The following is a 19,642-nucleotide window of genomic DNA, read 5'->3' on the forward strand; positions in this document are numbered from 1 at the left end:
TCTCAGACCCCATTCGGTGTCAACCCGGGTTTGATTTACCACAAAGGCAATGGAGCCTTCTCAACCGGTTTCATAGCGGACATGGAATTTGTGCTGCAGCAGAATTTCTTTGGCATTTAGATACAGTCCACTATGTCAATGTGGGCAGCCACAACCATGACACACATCGTTGAGGACTGCAAAATGATTCATCTTCCTGGAGGCCTTCGTGCCTTCAACACTGTTGATAAGAAAGTGGTGGCTTGGATTGCCCAGATTGCATACCCCAAATAAATAAATAAATAAATAAATAAATAAATAGGCCCAGGCTCCCTGGCAATGGTCCCCTCAGACTCTAATGCCTGCAGGCCACCTCAGAGAGTAAATCTCCTAACTGCCCTGCCCGACAAGGGCCAAGCTGCACTGATATTAGCTCTACTTCCTGGTTTCAAAGATAGGCTGCAGAAGGCCTCACAAAACACAATTGGTAGTGATTATCTGTGTGGGGGCTGGAGGCAAGGTATGTTACCACAGCCTGAGTTGTCCAGATGCATGCTGTGGGTAGAGAAAATTGACGGAACTGACCAAAAGGTGGGGAGCAAGGTGGATAAAGCCCTGTGCAGAGCCGTAACTAGGTATTTTTGCGCCCGAGGCAAGAATATAAAATTGCACCCTCCCCCAGGGCTGGCAATTCGGCGGCGGGTCCCTCAGTCCCTCTCGGAGGGAAGGGCCTGCCGCCGAATTGCTGCCGAAGAATGAATGAAGGGGCGGTGTTAGAGCCTGTGATTTTGGGGGGGTCAACTCATGATTTTTGACTGCTTGGGCTGGTAATGTTGCTTACAAGATGGTCTTTGGTTCCAGTCCAGTTCCAATCCAGAGAGGGACTCACAGGTTAAGAGAGGAGGGAGGTGCTGGATATCAGCAGTGGCCACTAGGGAGCAGCATGTGTCCTGAGAATGCTGGGAGTTCAGGTTTGCAGGGCAGGATCAGGGGTGGCAGGTTTGTAGAAATTTTGGGGTGCCCAGAACCCCGCCCCCTCCCCCGCCCAAGGCTTGGGGAGGGAGTTTGGGTGAGGGAGGAGGTCTGGGGTGCAGGTCCTAGGTTGGGGCAGGGGCAGGGCCGGCGCTTCCATTTAGGCGACCTAGGTGGTCGCCTTGGGCGCCATGATTTGGGGGGGCGGTAATTCGGCGGCGGGGGGGTCCTTCCGCGCTCCGGGTCTTCGGGGCACTTCGGCGGCGGGTCCCGGAGCGAGTGAAGGACCCGCCGCTGAAGTGCCCTGAAGACCAGAAGCACGGAAGGACCCCCCTGCCGCAGAATTGCCGACGATGACTGGAAGCGCAGAAGGACCCCCGCCTAGGATGCCAAAAACCCTGGCGCCGCTCCTGGGCAGGGAATTGGGGTGCAGGCTCTGGGAGGGAGTTTGGGGATGGGAGGGGGTGCGGAGGGAGGGGGTGCAGGCTCTGGGAGGGAGTTTGGGGATGGGAGAGGTGCAGAGGGAAGGGGTTCAGGGGTGAGGGCTGTGGATTGTAGCTGCAGATGAGAGGTTTGGAGTGTGGGAGGGGCCCAGGGCGACAGTAGGGGTGAGGGCTCTGTCTGGGGTTGGGAATGGGAGGTTTGCGGTGTGGGAGGGGCTCAGGGCTGGGGCAGACGGTTGAGGGTGCGGTGGGGGGATGAGGGCTCTGGCTGGGGGTGTGGGCTCTGGGGTGGGGCAGGGCTGGAGATGAGTTTGGGGTGCAAGCAGGCTGCGCCAGGACAGGGGCCAGAGAGGAGGACTCCCCCCAGCCCTTTCCTGCCCCCCTAGCAGCACACTTACCCCCACCACTGTCACTGCATGTGCTCCTAGGGCCCCTTCAGGTCCAGGAATCTCCCTCACCTCCCCCGTGGTGGGTACCGGGGGCGCTGCGTGCGCCTCCTCCCCTGCTGTTGCCCCTGACTGTAGCTTCACTGGGGGTGAGGGATGGGGCTGCCTCCTTGCCCAGCATGGGGCAGGAGCAGTGACTGTGGGCGGGGGCAGGGCCCCTGTGCTGCTGGAGGGTCCCATTGGAAAATGAAAGGGTCTGAGGAGGAAGGGCAGGCTCACAGTCAGTCTGCCCTGGCAACCGAGATGGGGGGCACTAGGACCCTGCGGCAGCAGTTGCTGCAGGGGAAAGACAGGGACTTTCTGCTCCGGGGCTGGGGGGGAGAAAGTCGGGGCCAGGAGACACTCGGGGGAGGCACGGGGGGCAACAGGTGGGGTCGGGGGGGGGGGCGATCACCTGGGTTATAAATATCTCCATGCCAGCCGCTTTTTTTTTCACTCCACCACTTTCTGCGCCCATCCGGCTTTGTGTGCCTGAGGCAAGTGCCTCACTCGCCTCGCCCTTGTTACAGCCCTGGCCCTGTGCTTACTACTTTGCATATGGGGGTACAAAACCTATACTCAGCTCTGTGCTTGGAATCAGAATGGGACTGAGCACAGGGCAGTGTGTTGACCCCAGCCAATATAAACTGTTGAGGGACCATTACGCTTTCATAGCTCTTTTATAAAGGCCCACTTCTTTATTGTCGTACACATCATTACTCTTTATACTACAACCACAGTTATTAACACCTGAAGCCAATAGCAGGGCATTAAAAATTCAATAACCTTCACCTGGTAATTCAGCAGAAAAGCTGCTGCTTGTTTCTGAAAATGAGAAAACAATTGATTTTGTATTAAGCATCGATTAAAATATTCAGTAGAAAGGAATGTTCCCGTTCAGCATGCTGAACTGAATAGATAAAAGTGGATTTTAATTGACTCTACAAGCAGCCCAGCTAGAACAGGCTGCAAATTAAAGAGCGCTACCTACAGTTCTCTGACTCTGCTCCTTTTAAAGCTTAGGCCCCACAACCACAATGACATGTCTGTCTGGTTGCTTTAGCCCGCAGGGTACAGAAATGCATGCCACTGACACACCAGTCTCCTGCCTTTGAAGACAGTGGCCTACAATATAAACACCCTTGCAGTCTTTCATAAATAAATAATTTGCCTGGCTACATTCTGTTAGCACCTTCGAACAGCACGAGGCCAGACAAGTAATTCATGTCACTTAGGAAGCCTGAAAATTGTTATTGTCAGGGCTAAGCAGGACTTCAAAGAGTGGAAGAGAAATGAGTGGACACAGTCACAGGATTGAGAGTTACAATACATAGCTCCCGCAGAAACAGCTTTGAACAGAACTGGAAATTAAATAGCTTAGGCTTACTTAGCCACAAAGCAGCAGAAAGTCTTGCTTATGACACACTGTCTGTCCTCTCAGCCAGACTCCATTAACCAGTCCTGTTCAATGCCAATCTCCTTATAACTGCCTCTTTCCAAGCACTCCTTTTGTATTTTGCTCTCAGGTCATGTGGATTATCGCTGAAAGTGGGCCTTGAAGGAACTGACCAGAATTAAAGGTCAGCTTAAATCTTTTCCTGCTAAGCTCAAACTTCTAAATATTTAATTTGAGTTGGTTAAGGTTTCAGCTATGCAGAGACATTCTCCAATGAGTCCACTCAACGGAACGATAGAGCCCAGCACGGATACAAAATCTGTATCCGCAACTGATCTGCAATCCGCAAACATGGTTTGCAGAATGAGACCTGCTCTTAGGTACACACATGTGCACCCCCCCCGAAGAGTTGCCATGGAAGCAATCCATCTCCCGCCAGAAAGGTGGGTACTTCTACCCACTGGGGAATGGCTACATTACCACTGCTCTGCCCTCAGCTGTCACCAGCCTGAAGCTTACTCTGCGTGCAGTGTAAATCCAATTCTAGAAGCAGCAGCAAAATCCTATACAATTGTACATGCATGGCAGATCTTTTCTGCTAATCACTTCAATGCACTGCAGATGGAAAGGACAGATGACAATCATCCAGCAAAGCAACACCCATATTAACACTCAGCATATAGCCACAGGGTAACATACTGAACTTAAGAAGAAACCCTACAGCTTCTGATAATATTTCCAGAATCAACTCTGGAATATCAATGTGCTCAGGAAGGACTTCTTTGTGTTGATCACTTTTGCAATCGAGTACAAGTTTCTTTATGACCCCCTGCATAATTCTATCCCTCTCTAAAAATCCATCACTTACATCCTCTCCCCGTGCCCAGTGCTCTGACGATGATGCCAACCTCAACATCTTAGTGGTCTGCCTCTCTCAAATGACCCCATGTTTTCTTGAACAGAGATGCACATACATGGAATGCTCTCTTTGAGCTGGTATGGAAGGCCACTACCCTCTATTCATTTAATCTTTCTTGATGCCTACCATGACACCTACAAGCAATTTGTTCACTGTCCTCTACTCTATTTACTTTATTTATCTGTTGAGTGAACTACTCATTTATGTGGGGATAGGAAGTCCAGTGATCAGAGACAGGTCATAAGGAGACTGGAATTAAGGCTGGGAATTGATGTTTGGGGTCAAATAGTTGATAGGATGGAGGGATGATGGGGGGAGGAGTGGGTTTAACTTCATAAAAAGTTCACCAACAAACTTTGTGCCTACCATCACACTGATCACTTTGCTTGTGGTTCCACTGCTCATCCTCTGTCTTCTTAGACTGCACATTCTTCTGTGTAGGGAATGTGTCTCTCTGTGTTTGGAGCTCCCCAGTTCACAAGGGGTGTGCATGCTGTCCCCTCCCACCCCCCACAGGGCTGTGCTAAATGGTAGGTCACTCTGGATGAGGGGGTGTTGCGATAATTGGGCCTATAATTTCCCCCTAATTGTGAGCTAAGCTATGAACAGTGTGTGAAAGTTCAAAAAAATGTCACAATAACCTATAACAACAAATATTGATGGGAAAAGGTGCAATACAGAGACAGATTGAATTAGTCCAAACAAAAAGGCCTACTGTCATAAATCAAGGACCATGTTAAGATCATGCCTGATAAACAAAACAGTGTGGGGCTGGAAATCAATGAACCAAAATTGGTGTGTGGGAAATTAGATCTAATTGGTGGACAAAATAATGAGAGGAAGGGCTATTCTGCTCATTACTCCCCCTTTGGGGGTCCTTAAAAGAAGAGGGGGGGGGGAAATCAGTGGAGGAGAAAAGCTGGTTACTGTGACAGTGGCTGACTGAAGGATGCGAGAAGGGGAAGAAGTGAGCTTCACCATCATGTCTGCCATGCCCACCATCTCCTGGGACCCCTAATCCTGATCAGACCAGGCCTGAAAAAGGGACCCAGAAGACACTGCAACCTCCACCATCTCCAGATAAATCCTGAACACCACCTAGGATGTGAGACTTGGTCGCCTCCTTCCCCCAACTGTCCTTTTCCTTTCCTGCTTTATTTCTTCTCTTTCCTATTTCTCTCCTTTTCCCTTCTGTCTCTTAAGAGTCTGGCTTAGCCAGTCAAGACTGATATTTTGCAACCTGCTGAAAGCCTGTGACCAGAAAAAAGCAGCTAGAAGCAATGCCCTAAACAGCCAGGCACTGGCATATGTTTGCAAGGTCTCAAAGTAGCTGATAAGACCGTGTATTGTGCCTGTGGTGGATTGTTTTTTGTTGTTGTTGTTGTTGTTTTGAAAGCAGTGAGGTTGCAAGTTAAATTCCACACCAGAGACAGAAGCTGCAGTTTTTAAATCTTTGCGGTTCTTTATTTCCCCTTTTGCGTATGTGCCTATCTTGTTTTGTCTTCTAGGAATTGGGATTGGACTTTAACAGCAGCAGCAACACTGACAGCTTCAGCCCATTTCAACTAACTTCTCTTTTCTCCAAAAGGAAAGCTACCACCATCTTTAATACCATCTGGGAGATGGTCAGACAGGGGGGGAGGTTCCTTCTAAAGACTCCCCTCAGCTAAAGGGAAAAGGAAAAAAAGGATGTTAAAATGAAAGCCTTACTTAGTAACTTACCCTTCAAATGCTTTAACTATTTTCCTTCTTTTCTATATCTTTAATAAAAGATTAACGGATGTTTAACGGTGTTTGCCCTGGTACAAAGCATATCTGTATATCATTCTGTATATCAACCCCTGAACCTCGTTTAACACTCTTTAATGTTGGACAATTTTAGGGTAATGTTAATACCTTTAACTCTTTGGGCCCATATATTCCATTAAATTAATGCAACAGGGGCCATTGTCTCACCTCCTCCCACGCCCGCTGAAGGAAGATTTGCATCCACAGGGGGATGTGTAGGAATAGTCCATGCACTACCCTGAGCAGACTGATCGTCCGCAATTACCAGGGCATACAAGCAGGAGGGAAGATTTCTTGTGCCTTCTTCTCTGTGCACCCACAAGGACCAGGAACAGTCTGGCCCTAATAAAGGAAGACATTAGCTGACAAAATGCACCCACACACAAAGGCAGCTGGGGAAATCAGAGCTGCATTTTTATGTTTCGCTGGTTCGCTTTAGCTCTATTTCCCCAAAAACATTCCTCAGTATTGAGTGACCTTATGACCTAGTCAACATGTTAGCTGAGCTCTGCTACTTTATGCCCATTGCTATAACCGATCTACCTGGATAAGACAAACTAATACTTGTCTGGGGGCAAAATTCTCTAAGATTTGCAGTGAATTTTGTCTCAGATAGTCTCCTCAAGCTACATGCATAGAACTTCCATTGACAGAAGATCAGCATGAGAAGAGAGAAGATCAAAGATATCAGTCATGCACATCTGAAAGCAACATTTTGACCAAAACATGGTTAAACCAATTTCAATGTCTTTTACACTAAGAGCCACACAGTTAAAGGCTTAAAGGAACCATCAGATCACCCAGTCTGACCTCCTGTCTATCACAGGCCACCACCATCACCTAGCAGCTGCACACTAAACCCAGCAACCAAAATTAGACCAAAGTACTACAGCCCACAAAGGCCTAAATACAGACGGAGAATAGGAGGGACCTAGGTGCACCAATGCCAGAGGCGCCTGCAATGACAAGGCTAAGTGAGATACACCCAGATAACCCCGGCCAGTGACCTGCACTCCATGCTGCAGAAGAAGGTGAAAAAAACCCAAGGTCACTGCCATCTCCAATGTCAAATATTTTACCTTGCTCTTCCATTTCCTAGTATACAAGTGATTTTTATTTCCTTTTTACAAATATGTCAGATTTGTGATACTGCATCTGTAGTGTCAGGAGACACGGCAGAATATGCTGTGTGCAGCTTTCTAGGTGCAGGAAAATTAGTCGGTGTAGTAGCTCATTGTTTCTTTGCTGGTTGCTGTTATTGAATGGAGAACAGTAGAACTGAAAGACCTCTTCACCACTATGGTACCGCACAGGAATGACAATATGTTGTCAGACGCTTGCCTCGTTTCCGAGAGATCTTAATCTCTATTGAAAAAGCTCCCTTTTTCGATTTCCGTATCAGCCCTCTCAGTGTCGATAAAGAGAATTACTTGGGCATTATCAGAAACAGTTTTATTTCAATAAAGAGCCGGTGAAAAATAAACACACCTTTATCTCTGAAGCAACCACTGATGAAATTGGAACATATGAGAATTCTATCAGATACCTTAAACAACAGTGATTTAATGTGGAGACAAAAGCACTGCCCTTCTCCCACTGTCAAAGGAGTTTCCCTTGAACACCTCTTATTCAGCTCCAGTACAGGACATAGACTTTCTAAAACTCTATCCACTCAACCACTTTTAAACCTAAAGAGGATAGAACGTAGCATGGCTTTCATCAATAGCCTGCAAGCTTTAAATGGTTGTGATTAATCCCTTCTTCAAGTAAAGGTCCAGAATCTGGCCAAGCTCCTGAGGGGTTGATTCATAGATTTTTTTTTTAAAGGCCAGAAGGGACCATTAGATCATCTAGGCTGACCTCCTGTACAACACGGGTCATAGATGTGCACTCAGTTATCAAAGGGATGCAAATGGAGGGGTGGATATAAGAAGCTCTCTCCCTTGCACACTTGTGGAGGGGGTCACCAGAATCCTCTGGGGCAGTGGTTCTCAAACTGTGGGTTGGGACCGCTAAAATGGGGTCTCCAGGGCTGGCATTAGACTTGCTTGGCCCAGGGCTGAAGCCGAAGCCCAAGCCCCCCCGGACCTGAGGCTGAAGGCGGGGCTTGGGCTCTGGTTCAGGCTTCAGTCCTCCCTCCTGGGATCGTGTAATAATTTTTGTTGTCAGAAGGGACTGCAGTGCAATGAAGTTTGAGAACCGCTGCTCTGGGGGAAATCACAATTCCTGCTTGCACCTTCTTTGGTTCCAGTTATCTGAAGGAGGTGGAGCTCATTTATTTGCCTGGTGGGGAGGGTTTGACAAAGGAGGTTATTCTATTTATGTGAGATTCTTTCCTGGCATTATTTATCTTTAGCAAGTTTGGGTAGCTGTGGAGGCCCTTGGATAGGAGCTTTAGAAATAAAATTGTCTGACCAGAAAAGAGTTAATCATCAGACAGAAACAGCAACAAGGTAAAAACAAATTCCAATATGTACAACTATAACAACATGCTCATGCACCATCAACACGGTGAGAACCCAGAACCTCCATTAGCACTGAAGCATAGACTGCTACCACTTGAGCTATAGGGCTAACTACAAAGCCAGCAGCAAGAGAAAGCTATTATCCCAGAGACAAGATAACTGCTGGTGCAATGTGCTGATCAAAGGGAAGGTCTGGGGGAGCCTACCCAAGCTCTCCCTTCCTAACCTGTCAGGGTGGTTAAGCACTGGAATAAATTGCCTAGGGAAGTTGTGGGAATCTCCATCATTGGAGATTTTTAAGAGCAGCTTAGACAAACACCTATCAGGGATGGTTCAGATAATACTTTGTCCTGCCATGAGTGCAGAGGACTGGACTACAAGACCTCCTGAGGTCCCCTCCAGTCTTACGATTCTATCTTGAGAGTTTAGGAGAGCTCCTGTGCCATGTGGTGTCCCAGAAGATGGGATGGGACACTAGGGCCATTGAGCATGGTCAGGAGAAGGCAAGCCTGGCATGGCACAGCTGAGCTCTCCCCCCTACCCCAGCTGCTACAGCTGCTCTGGCAGCTCCCAGGTGTTCTCTGTGCAGCATCTGATGCTGTGGTGGCAGCCTGAGCCTGATTTTTTAGAAGGGTTGTGTTTAGTTTTGTTAGCAAACAACCAACATTTTCCCCAGGAACACAAGCAACACAAAGGAAATGGTAATTTTAACAGCTTCTAAGACTACTAAACCTGAATGGAATTTCATGAGACAAAGAAAAGGCACTTCTCTAGCCCAAGGGCTTTCTTCTTGTTGAACTGTATAGACCTGCCACAAACAAAGGATGTGCAAGAGGTTCTAAAAATAAATATATTAATAAATAAAAGAATAATAAATTGTAAGAATGTTTTATAATGAAAAGCCTGAGCCAACCTAAATACAGGGATCACTGGCAGTGCTCCTTCAGTTCAGCTGATTTTTTGTCACAGATGTCACGGAAGTCATGTATTCCTTGATTTGATTTGATTTTATTCCCATGACTTGTTGACATTTTGGCACATGCATATGACAATAAACAGGTGAACCAATTTATCTGGGAACCATAGGGAGCTGCCAAATAAAAGCCTGGGCTGCATGAAATGCTAAGTAAACCAATGCTCTGCAACAACTCTATGGGGTTCAAATGAGTATACCAGCGAACCGTCAGTGAGAGCTTTAGGCCCAAATTTTCAAAAATGGCCACTTATATTTGGGTGCTTCTGTTTTTTTTCTGAATGGAAACAGCCTGATTTTCCACAGTGATAGGCACCAACCACTCTGCACTGATTTGCAGTGGAATCGTGGATGCTCCGCACACCATACAAGTCATGCCTGAGAGCACCTCAAGTTGAGCACCCAAAAACTGGAGAATCCCAAATTAATGAACCCTTCAAAAATCGAGTCTGAATTCCTCCCTTCCCACAATTCAATGGAAAAACTGTTGAGTGCAGGGCAGAGCTTATAAGAAGGTTGGCTCCAGTACAGCAACTATTATTTTTGTATCTGACCATGGTTATCACAGCACAAATCACAGTTCTAGTTACTTGCAGTACAAGTGTTATTTAGACTACAAAACAATACCTACGTTGCTGTATTTAAATTAATTTCCCCATAATTTTTAGTCTTTTCAACATGACCACCATGTGACTTTCCCTAAAAAGTGCCACATTAAAAAGACAAGATATAATTACAGGGACAGATGATGATCTGAGTTACACAGGTGTTACTCAGTGGAGTACAGATTTACATCAGTGTAACCAATCAAAATCTGGCACATTATCTTGAATTAATTTTTAGCGTCCCTAATAATAAGAGACAAAGATCTAGATGGAATCCTGAATTGCAACACCCTTTCTGATGTTCCAGCCTTGGGTCTCTCCTGAACAGATGCTGCCAGATGTGTGGTGAAGAGATGTCAACTAGGATCCAGACTGAGACCAAGGTCATTTCTCTTGTGCTAGAAGACCTAGATTTGAACCTCATTCTTCAAAGTTTGGGGAACTGAATAAGTAACCAAGACACTCATTGGAATCTTGTGTCTCTGCATTCAAGTGAAAACAAGCAGGATAGGTAGGGAGGAGGAGAGTTTGGGACGGTGATCCTGTGGGGTGCTGAGCACTTACAACTCCAACTGAAACCAGTGGAAGCTGCAGCCTGCCCAGGCTCAGAACTCCCAGCGATTCAACTATTTAGCTTTAGTATTCTACGGCCAAACTTCCTTTTCTTCAATGCATCACTAAATTCCACCTACGTGTTTATTTTTGATCAACTCCTGTATCAAAGGTATAATCCTGTCTTTGTGGCAAAACAGGGGTGTGTTCTCTCACATCACAGCCTGCAAGCGAGTGCAAGCAATCTGAAGATATAGCATTTAAAACAAACAAACAAACAAAAAACCATGGCTCTTAGAGTGGAGTTAGAGTGCAACTGGAGGAAACTCAGTAGATCAAACCCCAATGCTTATAAAAGGAAGAAGAGGACATTTAAAAGCACTGCCTACCCAGAGCTGATCATCCATTCCGGGTGGGTTCTTTTTAATAAAAGCTCCATAATATGTGGCTATATTTCGGTGATGAGAATATTTCTTTAGCATGTTAATTTCCTGTTTGATCTCCTCCTCTTCATCCTGGGATAAGAAAAAACAAAACTCAGTGACACCAAAGAACACATTTCACAGATTATTCATTGGTATGATTTCTCTTCATCTTTGTTGCAGTTAGTTAATTTAAGCAGGCCACATCTCTGCCCCCTCCCCACCCTCCACCTGCACTAATTTTGCTTCTGCCCCTTATTTAGGTCTGTGCTTCACAATGTGGCACATGTTCAATCCTAGTATAAATAGGTGTAATTCCAATTTAAGGCAATGGGACCCATGGCTGAGCCTTGGAAGGTTAAGAGTTATGACTACAGACTTTGAAAAAGGTAATTTTTAGGTGAATTTAGTGCTTGTGATAAGCACTGGTTAAGAGGCCTGAACATTGAAGTCTTCTCCTTCTCCTAGGAAAACCACTTTGAGGGTAAAAAAAAGCAGTTCAGTTTCCAAGCATATTCAGAACTTGGCCTTTCTTCTAAGGGCTGGTCCACACTAAGCCCCCAGTTCGAACTAAGATACGCAACTTCAGCTACGTGAATAACGTAGCTGAAGTCGAAGTATCTTAGTTCGAACTTAAAGGTACTTACCGCGGGTCCACACGCGGCAGGCAGGCTCCCCCGTCAACTCCGCCTACTCCTCTCGCGGAGCAGGATTACCGGCGTCGACGGCGAGCACTTCCGGGATCGATTTATCGTGTCTAGACAAGACGCGATAAATCGATCCCAGAAGATCGATTGCTCGCCGCCGAACCAGCGGGTAAGTATAGACGTACCCTAAGACGAGTTACCAGCTGTGATGAGGTGAACCAACCGGCTCGTTTTACACAGGCTACAAAACAGTCATCACATGGTAAGAACTTTAAATCACAGTGACATGGTCTGGAGTCAGACAGCCATAGGACATAAAAGGTTCCAGAATCTATTACCAGATTGTTGACCCTCTTGGCCAACAAGGATAGATTATACATCTTTATTGGCAGCTCAGTTACTATTTACTTATTCATTTTACATGGTTTAGTCTTTCAGAACTCTCTGAAGATAACTATTTGGGCTCAAGGGTGTACCATACACGAGTTGCTCGGCAGCTCCATCACCTTCACTATAGGTACTTTTCTACCCCTGCTGCCAATGGCCCATTTGGATTATTCCAGAAAGCAAACCTTGGTACAGAAGTCATCCCATGGTCTTTGCCACTTTGAAATCAACTCACAATCCAAATCAGACAGTAGCTAAAAAGTATGTTTACAAAAAATTAGAATTTATTCATGTTAAGGAAAGGTTATGCAAGCTGAGCTGGGAAGTTCAAAGGCCGAACTGCAAAACTCTGAGATCACTCTGCTGTGCTTAAGTATTGTAGAGCATGTCGGATTTGAGATTTAAATGTATAATTATCAAAAGCATGTACACTCAGTGACTGAGTTAGACAGGCACTAGGAAGATCGAGCCCATCCAGACAATTTCAGAATATGCTCATGAGGACAAATTCAATCCTGGTGGAACTCCTTTGACCACCGTGGAGTTGGGCTAACTTGCATGCAGGTTCAATTTGGCCTGCAAAACATCAAGAGTTGAACTAGTCTTTTGGTAGAAGAATTATGAGCATACACATTTTTGGGTTTTATTTCTTTTGCTTGTTTTCTTTGTTTACACTGGACTTGATCTGAGGAAGCCTAATTTTATTTTATGCTGATTCTAGGATTCTAGTATGTTGAAATCCCAGTGTCTGTAGAACAGGAAAGAGCAGTTAACACCTTGTTGTTGATTAGCTTTATTCTAAAGAGCCCTGAATAAATGTTGCCTCCTTCCTCCTCTATTACCACCCCATCTGTTTTGTTCTGACTTCAGTTTTATAAACTAGCAAATAAAGAGACACCCTGGTGATCAGCTAATCTGCAAACATGAGCTCTTTCTAAACAACTGTATTTTTTGACCAGATGTCTCCCAACACATGGGGAGAAGCACTGATTTCTTTCTTTACTACAGAGAGTGACTAAATTATCATAGTCTTTAAGAAGGAATTCAGAGAAGAGCTGCAAAAATGATTAAGGGACTGGAGAAACTGACACAAGGAAAGATTTAAATGAGCTAATTAGGTATAGCTTGGGTAAACAACAACCAGTTTTATTGTCTACAAGGATCTGAAGATTGTAAACACCAAAGAAGGTTAGGAATTGGCATAAAGGGTTATGAGTAAGGACATGTCTATACGTACAGTGCTGCAGCCGATGGTGGGCAAACTACGGCCCAGGGGCCACATCCAGCCCTTCAGACGTTTTAATCCGGCCCTTGAGCTCCTGCCAGGGAGTGGGGTCAGGGGCTTGCTCCGCATGGCTCCCGGAAGCAGTGGCACGTCCCCCCTCTGGCTCCTACACGTAGAGACAGCCAGGGGGCTCCACAAGCTGCACCTACCCCAAGCGCCACCCCCACAGCTCCCATTGGCCAGCAAACAGGGCCAATGGGAGCTGTAGGGGCAGCGCCTTTATACAGAGCAGTGCGCAGAGCCGCCTGGCTGTGCCTCCACCTAGGAGCCGAAGGAGGGACATGCCGTTGCTTCTGGAAGCTGCTTGAGGTAAGCGCCGCCCAGAGCCTGTACCCCGACCCCCTCACACACCTCAAACCCCTGCCCCAGCCCTGATCCCCCTCCCACCCTCCAAACCCCTCGGTCCCACCATCCTGCACCTGAGAGCCCGCACCTGCAGCCAGAGCCCTCACCCCCCCACCCTCACTCCTGTCCCAGCCCGGAGCCCCCTCCCGCATCCTGTACTCCTCATTTCTGGCCCCACCTCAGAGCCCGTACCCCCAGCGAGAGCCCTCACTCCCTCCCGCACCCCAACCCCCAATTTCATGAGCATTCATGGCCCACAATACAATTTCCATACCCAGATGTGGCCCTCGGGCCAAAAAGTTTTCCCACCCCTGCTCTATGCTGATGGGAGAGAGCTCTCTCCAGTCGGTATAATAAAACCACCTCCACGAGTGGCAGAAGCTACGTCAGTGGGAGAAGCTCTCCCACCGACATAGCGCTGTGCACACTGGCACTTATGTCGGTGTAACTTGTCACTCAGTGGGGTGGTTTATTCACATCCTGAGCAACATCAGTTCTATGACATAATATGTAGCGTCGACATAGCGTTAGACTTATTACAGGGTGACCTAAAAGCCATCTCTTCTCCTGTTGTTCTACTGTACTGCCAGAAACTTTTGCTTGGTTTTATTTGTCCAGCAGAACAGTGGAATCTGCTGGCAATTTAACAAGTGCACAGACTGTTACCTCGGGTTTTTAGAACTCCCAACAGGGGCAACTTAACTATTTTACTCCAGGTGGTGTAAGGAATAAATTAACAGGAACATAGCACTTCCGTTTGATAAGATTTATGCAAGTAAGCGTGCTTTATTTAAAACTGCAATTTATTAATTTAAGCACATACAAACATAAGCAATAGGTTTAGAATATTCCAGATATTTACCTAATATCGGGAACGGTATTCAGTAATTAACAGCAGGTTTGCAGTGGCCAGTTTCTTACCCACCGGGGAGAAAGGGTGTCAGGAAAAATGTTTTTTAAGATGGCTTTTGAGGACTGCTTTAAAGTACACTTTATTAGCTAATTTTTTATAACTAACATTTACAAAACACATAGATTATAATGATCCCTATTATATTATTACTTTTTTTAACTTTTAATATGAAAGGTGTTTAGACTTAAGGTTTTTTAACCACCAAGGTTTTTAGTTTTAATTGCTTACTTGTTTGTTTTTTCCTCCCATTCTGATTAGCAGAAACTGTAGCTAGTTTTAACCTTGCTTTTAAAAGCCTGTTTTTAAATTAACCCTTAACTATGTGGTGTTTTATTACTTTAGGGTGGCTGAATGCACATAATATGCATCCGAAGAAGTGGGCTGTAGCCCACGAAAGCTTATGCTCTAATAAATTTGTTAGTCTCTAAGGTGCCACAAGTACTCCTGTTCTTTTTGCGGATACAGACTAACACGGCTGCTACTCTGAAACCGGTCATAATATGGTTGCAATTAACTTGATCACATTCTGGGGTATACACACCCCTCAAATCCAGGGCAACAAGACCAACAAAGGACGATCTAGGCCACTGTTTTTCCTCACAAGGAAATTAGATTCCAATATCATCTACCCATTGGCTCCAGCCCACCTCTGCTCCTAAGCATCCCATCCCAGGTAGAAAGACACCTGGTTGCAGTTTACACAAATGCTGTATGATACTTTAGGAGTTCAGAATGGTCTCAGACTGGGAGAATGGCTGCTGGGAACAGCAGCTGAGAGAAATTAGAGCCTTTTTATGAGGACATCATATTCTTTTAAATATATGACCATCCTAGTTGCCACTTTTGTGCTGGACACAAAACCTCAAAGAGCAGAGTAGTACAGGCAAATAAAGGGTCAGGCACGCCCAAACCCTAAAAGCAGACATGAACCAAAACGTTCAGACATGAGTGTCTAAAGTTGGGCACTGAACTAAAAGCAGCCTAGTTTTCAGAGGCTCATTGGCAGTGCTCACTGAAGTCAGTGGGACTTGTAGGCACTCTGGAACCCCTGAAAAATCATGGCACTTTTATTTAGGTGCTCTATTATTAGGGTCTTTTCATTGCAAAGAAGAGGCTCAACACTTGTAGAGGAAGCTGAAAGCAAGGAGGAGCCAGCAGTGTATGACCTGCCAACTTGCTGCAATTACCAGCAAGTGCTCCACAGGCCTTCAGTAATCCACAGACCACAGGTTTGGAAGCACTCTGCTAATGAAAGTGGAGAGAAAAAGGCAAGAACATTTGGAGCCCAGGTTTTATTTTGGGTCCCTCTTCAGGTTAAAATTATTTTAAATAAAGAATAAAGCCGAAACACAAAGATCAAACGCTGAAGATCAATGTGGTGTGTCAGAGACTTTCAGTGACAGAGATAAACAAAAGTGTGAATTCTGATTAAATCACAAGCGGTGGGACATCAGATAAACCCTTGATGGCGTTTATTTCTAAAAAAAAGGAATTACTACGCCAAGAGTACGTCTATACTTACCTCCAGGTCCGGCGGTAAGCAATCGATTTTCTGGGATCGATTTATCGTGCCTTGTCTAGACGCGATAAATCGATCCCAGAAGTGCTCGCCGTCGACGCCGGTACTCCTGCTCTGCGAGAGGAGTACGCACAGTTGACGGGGGAGCCTGCCTGCCGCGTCTGGACCCGCGGTAAGTTCGAACTAAGGTACTTCGACTTCAGCTACGTTATTCACGTAGCTGAAGTTGCGTATCTTAGTTCGAAGTGGGGGGTTAGTGTGGACCAGCCCCAAGATCTGGCGCTACTGTAGCTGCTCAATCCTAAAGTAAAAGCCTCATAAGCCGTAGACAATAACAGCAGTCTTTTTTTCCATGCTTTTATCTCCATCAGTTTTATTACAATAATCTCTGTGAAGTAGGTCACATTGTATGTGCAAGGGCCAGCGCCTTAAAAATTAATCTTCGTCCATAATTCAGAGATCGTAACTACACACACTGATCAAATGCAGTAATTTGGGGGCAGCTTTCTGCAACCTTCTGTACCATACAATTAGGGGGAACGCAGTTAAGGACAACTAAGCACTGTGACCAGGAGCCTTAGGGATTCTACAAAACAAGTTCGCTTTCAGCACTGTCAGTGATGAGCGTGATGGAGTAGCTGTTGGCTGATTTATCACACAGGGATTTTCCATTGTGAAGTGCAGATGACTCCTTTTGCATCTGCATTTTTCTTTCTACAGCTGGTCAGGTGATACTTGCAATCTCTTGTCATTTGTATATTTCTCCTACTTGCTTTTTCATGGCTGGGGTTGTTTGAGGGTTAGTAGGAGTTATAATAAAGCATTTAGGAGTGGCAGGGGAAGTAAAACAGAGGCCAGGCTGTGGTAGGCTTTCTGCTTTTTTGCACATTTGTTTTTTCAGAATTGCTTAATGTACATTTTTAAAAAAAACCTTTGTTTTTAAATAGGGGTAAGTGCAACACGAGAGCTAAATAATTAAATAGCTGAACAGAGTATCCAATCAATACCAAATATTTGGATTTGGACCTTTAATGTTTTAGGTTTTCACACCCATCAATATAAGAAAAGCAGGAAGCGGAGCACTTGCCATCCTGGCTTTCCTAAAACAGAGTCAAAAGGAAAAGTGATAATTGCTGCTCATTTTTGTTGGCTATGCCCTGCCTACATCATAACTGAAATTGTAATAAGGTGGATTCAGATTTGAATCCCCCAGATCCAAACCCACCCCTGCGTGGTGATTCAGATCCTAAGCCAGAAGGCTCTTGTTTTCAGATGTGTCCTAAGGGGGGAGGAATCTTGCAAGATCAGCGTGTCTCACTAGATTTTTGCTACTTTCTTCCAAAATCTGTAGCAAGCAGCTGATGAAATTTAGGGTACTGACTGCCACTCTGACCCAAATTTAGCCCTAGTTTGGTGTCAAAAGGGAAATTTAGAGTTCAGGCTAAAATCTAATCCAGACCCAAACAAACCTCGTGGGCTCATCATTTACCCATTTTTGCCACAAAGTGGCCTGGCTATCTTTGTTGAATCTCACCTGTCCATTTCCTGTATAATCTGATTTCTGGAAATTCTGAGGTGAACTATACTAGGGGATATTTTTTCCACCTCCTTCCCACCTCACTTACATTTATTTACTCTTTGTTTCCACACATCATTTTTCTCTCTAAGGCAGGGCTGCCCAGAGGATTCAGGGGGCCTGCGGCAAAGCAATTTCGGGGGCCCCTTTCATAAAAAAAAGTTGCAATACTATAGAATCCTATATTTTCGTGGGGGCCCCTGTGGGGCCCGGGGCCTGGGGCAAATTGCCCCACTTGCCCCCCCCCGGGCAGCCCTGCTCTAAGGTAAAGCTACACATGCTTGTGAGGCCTATTGACTACTCTTATCTCTATGTATCTATGTAGTTTTGTACGTTATATTCCTGAAAACTAATTCAAAAATGTTAATTAAAAAAATAAAGGTGGGAGGATCTGGATCAAATCCTATATTCTGAAATTTGTAATTTCATTTAAAAAACAAAATCTTGATCTCAAATCTGGCATTGTTTATCCAGGCAGGAACTTCGCAAGGCGTGATTCCTTCTTGAATAAGGCTCTTTCTTACTAAGTAACCTTCTCAAATGCATCTGTTTAGGCTTCCAAGAAGTACAAGAATTACACTGCTTTTTCTTCAGTGGCCTTTTGGGAAATGGTTAGAAGTTCTTTCCCATTAATCTTGTTATTCAATTAATATCTGGAAAAAATTCATTTTCTCAATCTCATGTAAATTCCATGTTTATGTGATCACTGCAATACATTTTTTTCTATGACTATGAAACTGTGTTAATTAGATACATATAGGGTACATCTTCATTGCAGTCAGGGGTGTGAGTGGCAGCAATGTAGACATACACATAATATAATTGGTTAGACTCACTGCAGGACTGGGGACCCTAATTTGGTAACTAGTCAATGACTTATGCATATGAGTAACTTTACGTACATGAATGGTATCATGGACTACAATGGAACTATTCACATGAATAAAGTTTCTCACAAACATCAGTCTTGGTAGGATTGGGGCCTTAGATTATGTTTATTGTCAGCACTAAACAGCTGTATAACAAAGCTTGTATTCAGGACCTGGCCCTGTTCCCACTGAAGTCCAAATGAATTCTGCCATGGACTTCAGTGGGAGCAGGACTGGGCCCTAATACACTTGCTTCTCCCAAACAGAATCCTTTTATGAGTCATCACATTGTTTCACGTGACTTCCCTCCCACTCCTGTTAGTAATTTATGGATATAGAAATAGCCAAAGTAGGATACATTACCCCGGTGACGTCCATAACCTTAATCGCAGCAAGCTGTCCTGTTTTAACATGACGACCCTATGAAAGAATAAAAGGAATAGTTTAATTTTTATTGAATTATATTACATAGTGGCACCAAGAAAATGATTGCAATAGGCCCCAATTCTGTAAAAGTTTACTCACAGGAGTATTCCCACTGACGTCAACAGGGCTACTCGTGTGAGTAAGGCTTTTCAGGGCTAGGCCTGGGATGAGTAACCTCATGCACAACACAAGTCTGACATAAATTTGTCACTGTATCACTTTTTCAATAACATTATTAAACAATCTTATTGCTTTGGCAGCATTCCCAACATGACTGATTTTTCTTGAGTACCCTCTGACCATTCATTGTGTGAAACTTTCATTCCACCCACCATGTGTTTGATCAGTGAGTGAAGGATTCTTAGTGCTTGTTACATTTTCCCCACAAACAAGAGCTCTGCTAGCATCGCTCAGTCCTGAACTACACTCCCTTCATATTCCTGTACTGGGTCTCTCTCGAGCAAAGACAATCATCTTGCTGCAAACTATCCATTATGGATAAATGCCCACTAGGATACAGACTGACACTAATTTCAGTCCATTTCTGTCCCGAGCTAGGGTTTGAACCCAGCCCTAAAGGTAGCACGGTAACACAATGGAACAGCTACCCTCTGACCATTCCCTTTTTATATAAATCAGAGACACTGACAACTGTTCAGTCAGGGCCTGATCCTGAGGAAGTGCTGGACATGTGGAACTCAAGCCCCAAAAGAGAACATGATGTCATTTGGTGACT

General features: G+C 45.2%; 1 protein-coding gene across 6 annotated transcripts in view; it reads right to left on the reverse strand.

Annotated features, from left to right (window-relative positions):
• Nucleotides 1-18,896, reverse strand: part of TNIK (TRAF2 and NCK interacting kinase) — a 141,986-nt gene extending 123,090 nt beyond the window's left edge. For all 6 annotated transcript variants that reach the window (XM_026650043.1, XM_026650041.1, XM_026650042.1 and 3 more), the window contains exons 1-2: nucleotides 18,844-18,896; nucleotides 10,907-11,032 (exon numbers count right to left, since the gene is read on the reverse strand). In XM_026650043.1, coding sequence (XP_026505828.1) covers nucleotides 10,907-11,032; nucleotides 18,844-18,858 — 141 coding nt within the window. In that variant the 5' untranslated portion in view covers nucleotides 18,859-18,896. The remainder of the gene's footprint in view (nucleotides 1-10,906; nucleotides 11,033-18,843) is intronic.
• Nucleotides 18,897-19,642: the final 746 nt, after the last annotated feature.

This window comes from Terrapene carolina, unplaced genomic scaffold (genome assembly GCF_002925995.2).
Source record: "Terrapene carolina triunguis isolate 2854851 unplaced genomic scaffold, T_m_triunguis-2.0 Scaffold88, whole genome shotgun sequence".
Classification (NCBI taxonomy): domain Eukaryota; kingdom Metazoa; phylum Chordata; order Testudines; family Emydidae; genus Terrapene; species Terrapene triunguis.